This window comes from Halyomorpha halys, unplaced genomic scaffold (assembly GCF_000696795.3).
Source record: "Halyomorpha halys isolate HHAL.00 unplaced genomic scaffold, Hhal_1.1 Scaffold2006.1, whole genome shotgun sequence".
Taxonomy (NCBI): Eukaryota; Metazoa; Arthropoda; class Insecta; order Hemiptera; family Pentatomidae; genus Halyomorpha; species Halyomorpha halys.
In genome coordinates, this window is record NW_027116166.1 from 40642 (window position 1) to 49627 (window position 8986).

The 8986-nt window shown below is 34.3% G+C and overlaps 1 protein-coding gene across 6 annotated transcripts in view; it reads left to right on the plus strand.

The window, feature by feature from the left end:
- LOC106690983 (zinc finger protein 676) overlaps positions 1–8986 on the plus strand; it is a 40707-nt gene that overhangs the window by 5444 nt on the left and 26277 nt on the right. For 4 of the 6 annotated variants that reach the window (XM_014436609.2, XM_014436611.2, XM_014436613.2 and 1 more), the window contains exons 2-4: positions 454–501; positions 1481–1531; positions 6447–6518. In XM_014436609.2, the coding sequence (XP_014292095.1) occupies positions 454–501; positions 1481–1531; positions 6447–6518 (171 nt within the window). Of the gene's footprint in view, positions 1–453; positions 502–1480; positions 1532–2019; positions 3403–6446; positions 6519–8986 lie in introns of those variants that run through there. The other 2 variants (XM_014436607.2, XM_014436608.2) reach the window with 2 other exon arrangements.

An 8986-nucleotide genomic window follows, 5' to 3' on the forward strand; every position in this document is an offset into this window, starting at 1 on the left:
AGATTGTAATATCTATCAATAAATAAATCTAATTAAAAAAAAAAAAAAAAAGAAAAGACTTAAGAGTCTTTTCATACTGAAGACTTTTCTGTAGTGATTTTTTACGACATTGAATTCTTCTATTTGTTTTCTTTACATTATTCGAGTACTACCAATGGGTAGTTTCGTCACAAATCTTTAATGTCATTTTGCTTCTCACACTAACCTATTGTATTTTTAATTTAAATTCAATAGTAAATTTCGTGAAATAAAGAAAAAAAAATCTTTAGATGATTGAAACAGAAACAGGCTAAAATCTGAGTTAATGGGTAGTAATTAAACTAACTATTTTAAATTAGTAAAATTTAATAATTTTAAATTCAAATAATAAGTTACAAATTTAATCTAGCCAACTGCTTTAATTTTAAGTATTACCTAATATCACGCCCTTGAATTGCGGTTGTTTTTTTTCAGATGATCAAAAGGAGAGTATCACCTTAGAAAAAACAGAATTACAAAAGGGTAATTTATATTAAATGCACACTACACTTATTGATCACCTACATCGTGGGTCGAAAAGTCAGCAGAAAATAAATAGTTGATGATTATTCTTTCTTCCTTCTCACCGTGGTCCTGGCCATCTCCTTCGGATATAACTTGAAAAACATTTATTATTTTAGACTTAACCAGCTGTATACCGCGATTTAACCCTCGAAAAATTTGGGTTATACATCCCTGTTTGTGGCACATGGAGAATAAATGATAAAGTCATATGTGAAAAACAAAAGGATTACTCTGGTGACATAAAAATGGTTTCGTGACTTTTTGGGGGAGTCTAACATTTTACCCGTTATTGTCCTAAATTGTTGTCTCTGGTGGTCACTATGGTAATTACATACTTAATCTCTCTTAACTTGATAATTGTTTTTAATACCATAATGGGTACTTTATAAAGTTTGCAAAACAAGCTCCAGCGACGGCAAACTCAAAATTCCGACTTGTATTATTATTTTTAATGCTCTTTAATTTGATCGCAGCTGTCAACTTCTGCTCGCTCATAATGGATAGACTTACTAAAATTACTAATAACTAATGGTACTTCTTACAGTTATTGTGATCTGGATGGAATTCCGAAAAATGTTAACTTTCATATATTTATAATTATGAGAGATAGTTGACCGTGGATGATAAATGAGGAGAAGATGGTTGGGGGTGCGGTCAATGAAACACAAATAATATGACTAACTTATTTTAATGTGCCGACGTTTCGGCTAGAGTTTCTAGCCTTCTTCAGGGCTGCTCGCTGAAAAGTTGAGCACCTAATGATTGATTGATTAGGTGCTCAACTTTTCAGCGAGCAGCCCTGAAGAAGGCTAGAAACTCTAGCCGAAACGTCGGCACATTAAAATAAGTTAGTCATACTTATTTGTGTTTCATTGACCGCACCCCCAACCATCTTCTCCTCATTTCATATATTTATATTCATCACTTATATTTTCAGATTATCATCAAGAGGAAAGCAGTTCTCTAGAGGAAATAGTAGAAGATGAAGGTAAATTATATCATTGAAGGAAGATTGTCCCTATAGTATTAAAAAAAGCCAGCTTGAAATAGTACAAAACTATTTATTTGTAGAATAATCAATAGTTTCTGTACTGTTTTGAGTTGATCAACCTTTTTTTAAAGCCACTCAGACTATTTCTTCCTTCATTAATTTCATAGGTTCAACAAATCTTCTTGTAAATTATATCAGTTTTATGATTTATTAATTTAATCTTTATGTATTAAATTTTATGAAAATGTTATGGTTTTGGGTATATTTGATCGTTACAGTAACTAAGTGTACAGTTTTGTCATTGTGGATCAGTCGTTATGAAAATAAAATAAAGACAGCAATTAGGCTTGACAATATTTTAAAACAGACCAAAAACAAGGAAAACATTATTTTTATCATTTTGAAATAAAAGATGATAAAAATTAATTTTTTGTATATTCAGTTTTGATCTGAGTTAGAAATAGTAACTAAAAACTAAATTTTAGGGGCCTGCTTTCCTGCTGGAGTGAATCAGAAACTAATTACAAACGATGCTGGCAAAAAAACTGATAAGTCTCCTATATCACTTTTCAGAAGTAGGATTGATAATCTCAAAAAAGCAATTCACGAAAAGGAAATTTGTCATCAGTGCCCATTTTGTAAGCACCAATCTTCTCAAAAAAGTAATTTAAAGCAGCACATTTATGCTGTACATAAGAAACTGAAACCTTTCAAATGTTCTAAGTGCAGATACAGTGCTTCCACAAAATATAATATAAAGACTCATGAAGCAACTGTACATTCTAACTGGAAGCTTTATCCATGTAATGATTGTAGCTTTACAACTTCCAAAATTAGTGTCTTGAAAATTCACAAAGAGTCAACACATGAATATGAGAAAACATATAAATGCCCAGAATGCCAATTCAGCAGTGTACTAGTTAGTAGCTTAAGAAGACATATGGGCCAAAGCCATCGCATTTCAAACTTTTTCCACTGTCTAGATTGTGATTATCAAGCCAAGTCTCAAATGGATCTACAGCAGCACTTGGCATCTATCCATTCAGATGTGACCTACTATTCTTGTTACCATTGTGATAAAATATATAAACTAAAATCCAACTTGGAGATTCATATTAAGGCCATTCATCTAAAAGAGAAATCTTACAAGTGTCATCTGTGCAAATTCAATTCAGCTTTTTATTCTGCATTAAGGAAACATATGAACTCGAAACATGATAAAAAAAAGCCCTTTCAATGCCCTGAGTGTGACTACAGTAGCTGCCGAATCACTTATATATACCAACACATCAGAGCTGTTCATCTACGCCAAAAAAATTACGCGTGTGAATATTGTGATTTCAAAACATCCACATTCAATTACCTGAACAATCACACTAGAATACGACACACGCATAAAAAGTTCTATCAGTGCAAGAAATGTTCTTTTAAGACGATTTGGAATGGGAGTTTGAAAAAGCATAATCAAAGTTTCCATATGAGAGGAGAATGTTCATACAAGTGTCCAGAATGTGACTATGAAGCTCCCCTGTTTAGCCTTTTGGATGATCATATTAATGCTGTCCATAAATAAAATATACACTAAACGCTGCTTACCAAAAGATATGACAGCAGATTGAAAAAACTGTATGGTATTGAAGTGAGAGACTGTTGATCATAATAAATGTGAAAAAAAAGTCCAAAAAAACATACCAGAGAGGTGTATGCTGTAGAAAAAGCAGAATTTAAAATAAAAACAAGCTATTTAATGAGCAACTAGAGATTGATAGATTTACTGAAATTCTATTCTCATCATATGCTTGTTGGAAAATGTGTAGCTGTATATGTTAGACTAGGCAGTATATCCAATAAACTTTTTCTCGTATGAATCTCAAAATGTATTTTATGATAGGCAAAAATAAATGTTTCAAACTATGTTCTAAAATGTGTGTTGGATGATTTGAAATTATTTTGGATTGATTAATTGAAAAAAAAATACTACTAATGTCTTTTTAGAAATTTTCTTTTCTTCAAGTCACCGAAAGAACATTTTTAATTTCAATTATTAGAGGCTAATTCAAATATTCAGAGTTTATAATTTATGGAAAAATAACACTTAATCATATGTATATTTCTTACATACCACAGATTTTCCTTTCAGGTACATCTATTTCTTTGTGGAACAGAGAAATAAATATTTTAATCATAAATGACTTTGCCCAAATAAAAAACAAAGTTGCTACAAAACAGCATAAAACTCAAACCATAATAGACAACAATAATTACCAAACTAATAACTGAGGCCAGCAACTAAAAAATTGCATACAATATTTTTGCTAAAATGTATATTTTAGTGTGCGGTAAATTTAAAAATTACCTCCATTTCCGCCCATCACTTACATTTTTTTGCAAAACGAATTTTAAAAAAAATACAGTCATTAAAAAATCACTATTTTATTATAGTGAAATTCATGAAATTAGGAGTTCCATTGGATTTGTTTACTTATTCAGGTACATTTTGACATACTAAAACCAGAAAAACTACTAGAGAGAGAAAAACACTTTATTAGAAAAAATGTTGCACTGGCCTACTTCATTGGGTTGCCTTATACACAGCATACTTATAACTAGTAAACCATAATTATTTATAATCCTATTAATACAAATAGTCACATCATATTTTTTTTTTAAATGTCACAGTATAAAAATTTCTACATAGAGTAGAAAAATTATACAAGATTAATTTTTTTCCTTTTTTATTATTTCTTCCCTTACACATTTTTTCCAGCTTTTTATCATTCTTCAAGTATGTTTAATTTCTCTAATGTTTCTATTTTACAAAATTTTCTCTCTTTTCGTTTCCATCGCTCATACAAATAGATTTGAGTTGAAGTATAAAAGAATATGTATTTAGCCATATTAAATATAGTAACAAAAAAATTATAAATATACATAATACCCAATACGGACGTCCCCATTTGCAATATATTAATATAAAAAACATGCATATAAAAATTAAAATAGAATAAGTAAAAATATTAAGTTAAAAGTTATAAGTAATAAATAAATATGTTAAGCTAAAAGAAAAAGCAATGGTTATATACAAGTCAAGTTAGAAACGATAAATATACCACTATATAATCCATTGTTCATAAAAGGATCGTTTCATGTATAGTGAGGTAGCATAGCTATATTTTAAGATTACTGGGAAAGGGTGGATAAGAGTATCAAATTTGTTATGAAGGTATATAACAAACATTAGCTTAGAAGCTCTTCAAAGTTTTAGTAAAATATTTATACTTTTGGAATTTAATTTTTTTTTTTTTTTTTTTTTTATTGGTTTTGCATATATTGACTATTTAGTTTGTTTTTGTTTTACCTTAATTAACCTACAAATTGGTCACCTCTGTTTAACTTATTAACTACTATCCGATTTTCTACAAATAGAACTGTCTAGCTGGAAAGGAAATGAATCTTAATTAGGAAGGCAATAGCTAGTTCAGTTGTAAAGATGTGTAGTTACCCTGATGGCAGAGTACCATAAAATCCACACAGAAGATGAAGAACAGATATTGTACATGTTACAGATTTTAACAAATCGACTGAGATGAAGTCATATCTGACCTGCTGCTTTGTTAATAACTTATTCATTAATATTATAATAAATATATATAAAAACGTTACAATTTCTGTAAATAAAATTTACCTTGCAATTGGACTTTAATTGTTACTTCCTACCTGTTATGGGCTGTTACATATAAAATCACCCAAGGCTTGAGACTCTGTATAAGATTTTAATGATTTTTTGCACAACTTGTAATTGCCAACTAAATAAATTAACAAAAATATTTTTATATGAGTAGTTTTTTTTTAATACAGATTTTTCAAAATTGCTGAGAAAGCCGGAGCATTGATTACTGACGGAAACACAGTACATTGCATCGTTGATCAAAGCACCCCCCAAAACACTTAAAACAGCCAAAACAAAATTCTATTAACCTAAATAGATATATTATTTGCCCACTGAAGGCGTAGGCGCGCTGAGTGGATTCAATCAGTTGTCGCTTGAGTTCGCAAGCACATGCCATCACGATATTGATTTTTATAAAAAATTTCTTATGCTGAATCTATACGTTTTTCCCATGGTGCAAATCCAAGATTTATACAAATGCTTGGTAAACAAAGCAACAATCGACGGTGTCCACACCTGTTTCGTTCTTATGACTTTTGTCGGCTATTACATTCGATTTACTCTATTTTCATTAGAAAAAGGTACAAAATAAAGATATTTGAAATGAAAAGAAACACAAATATCAGCAAATAAGGTGGTACATCATAAAATTTCATAGAAATGGTACTACATAACCTATAAATCCAGCTTTCATTCTAAAATTTTTACCAAAACACTTCATAATTTAATAACCCAAACATAATGTCTTTATAAACTTATAAGTCTAAGTTAATTAACAAAATTAAAAAAAAAAAACATTTACTCCGAATGGATAGAATTTTAAAATATATAATCTCATAATGTAGTTAATTATTGAATCTGAAGATTGAGGAAATTCTTTAATTAATTATTACACAATATTTATCTCTTGGCAGTTCTAAAACGAGACTAACTGAACAAAAACGTGGGGATGCAGCACAAGAGGCCTTTGATTTGTGCCCAAAAACCGACACTCAAATTTAAACCAACTTATACCGGCCAATTCAAATAGTGAAGGCTGTCTCAATGGGCGCCTTAAAGTACCTTATAGTACTTTAATTAATATCCGTAATGAAATTACCTTTCATAGAACTTTGAATTTAATATCATGCAAATATAATAAATCTATTCTATTAAACCTTTTAAAACTAGAATTGAAATATTTTCGGTGGAAATCATTAATATGTTTTCAGATAACAATTTTCTAGTCACTTCTGTTTTCAGGTTGTTATGACATAAGTTCTATGTTGGAAGTAGTGCTAAAAGAGGAAGAAGGACCAATCATATTCAACTACAGTGAGTAAATCATTGCAGGTTTAAACTCGATGAAGTAATGGTTGAAAAGCCATATAAGTTGATTTAATAATACTTCTATTATTTATATCAAAATGATGCGAAATGCCAATTTAAATATAAGACAGCTTGATAAAGTTCAATGGGACAGAAAACAACCGTCTGAGGATCCTAATTGTGCGTCCACTGGATCCAAATAAATATGGAAAATATTCCGTCTCTAAACAGCCGGTTTCCATCCGAATACACGTTGCCAGACGACTAATCCCATATATAGATAAAGCATTGGAACGCCTACTCAATATACGGCCATTTTATCAGAATTGAGCTGAAGACGGCCGAATGAGGTTTAACCCCATCAATATGGAATTTTCGAATCTGTTCGGAAGAACTGATTTTAAATAAAGTGATCAGTGTTATTTAAGAACACTCTCCTTTCTTATATTTGCATCATAAAAATTATCACCCTCGTATGTAAAAAGACAACTGTGGACAACCCTATCTAAAGAAATCAGTGATTAAGATAAGTTAATACAAATATTTTAATATTATTCACTCTTTAACCCAAGCTCTAGTATTGGGTACAAAAAATTGGTGTGGTGAGCGCATCTTTTTTTTTATCCCCCTCCCTTGCCATTTATGGCATACGGGGTGCGGGAGCAGTGGGGTAGTGCGCTGGGGTTTGCGCATACCACTGCTCCTAAGGATCATACATTTTTTTTTTATTCTTTTATTAATTTTTTTTTACTGTGGTGCAGCCCAGCGCTAGGTTTAGCGCTTTACTGATGGAGCTCGATACCTTGTCCACTGCATCCGTCTGGGTGCCTCCTGGTCTCAGTCTGGGTCAGCTTCCTCATCTTCTGGTGGCTCGCCGATGTTGGGCGGTCAAGTCCTTCCCACCGTGAAATGAGTGGGGTCCACCACCTCCTTCCACCCGTAAATTGAAATCCCTGAAGAAGGGATAATTCTCTTCTTCTATCAAACAGGGAAAGTCCGCTTCGGCGAGGGCGTAAATCCCGGTCTTTCTCGACAGCCTGGCTTGGTGTCTTTCCATGGCAGAGCAATCTATTACTTCGTATTTAAGGACATCCTCCCTGAGGATGAGGTCCAGGACCTGCACCGCCTCATGTGACACTGTTCTGTATGTCTTCGTGACCCTCAGCAGAGCCAGTCTTCTCTACTGTGTCTGTGTGAGGTTTCGGCTCTACGCAGGGGATGCGTACCTCAGAATTCCCAAGATCACACCTTTATATATGGTCATCGTTGCCTTTATATATGGTATCTGAGCCCTTCGGCGATGGAGGGTAATACTCGCCGCTTCAGTGAGGCGCCCGTCTCTCACTCTCTGTCAGCTAGTATTCCATCCAATTCACTGGAAAACGCTCTCCAGTTCGCCGATCGGGTCACAAAGCCCATTTCTACTTCTGGGGCACCGCCTTCCTCCTCCACCACACTGCAGGCTATGACCTGGTGGTCGGAGCTCGTGTCTGACCGTAGGGTCCAGTCTGCAATACCTGCAATACGCTTTGCTATGGGAGCCGTGGCAAGTGTCACATTTATCCAACTCTGACCCCGCGCTCCAACAAATGTGGGACCAGAAGGCTTGTTCATAATAACCAGCTGACACCTCGACACGCATTCTGCTACCAACCTCCCTCTAGCGTCTGTGCGAACAGAACCCCAGGCCGTGTTCCACGAATTGATGTCGGAACAGACTATCACGCTTTTATACTTTAGCGCGACAGCCTCCACAGCGGCTATATTATCCTCTACGTTGATATTCACATTCGCCTGTCGTGGCGGCATATATGCTGAAACCAGAGCGAAGGCAACTCTGCTCCACCTGATATAACATGCCGCCTGATCTGCTGTGGTGAATTGCTTCAGTTCCATTACGTCGAGGCCAGGGTTAACGACAACAATCTCTGCTCTAGGCCTCCTCTCGCCACTGCCTAGACTGACCACCCTCGACGTAGTTCCAAAACCTGTGACCACATTCTATTGACAACGAGGCTCCTGAATCGCCAAGTTGTCAGCACTTCGGGCTAGAGTTCCCAATTCGTCAGCGACCACTCGTCTCCGGCCCATATTGACCTGCAGGATATGCAGCCTACGCATACCGGGTTTTCTTCGCCTGCCTGACCATCATCTTTAGATATACCGGGCATTCCCAGCTGCCCGCACAATGTCGAAGATCTTTCCCTGCTCTGCCACTCGCCTTACAATTCCTATAGGGTGTTTTTTTAAGCCCGATAGAACTTGAAATTGTAAAAAATAACACAAAAAATTAAATTGTAATCAAAATTTTTTTTTTTATTCGAAAGATCAATACGTGACATTAACATTTGAAAATGATTTCGGGCATATGGGCACCAGGGCTGTTCTTGACGAAGCGCATTCTGGACGTCCAATTTTGGGCCACTTTTCCGAGCACTGCTGGCCGTATGTCACGAATAACACGAACAATGCTG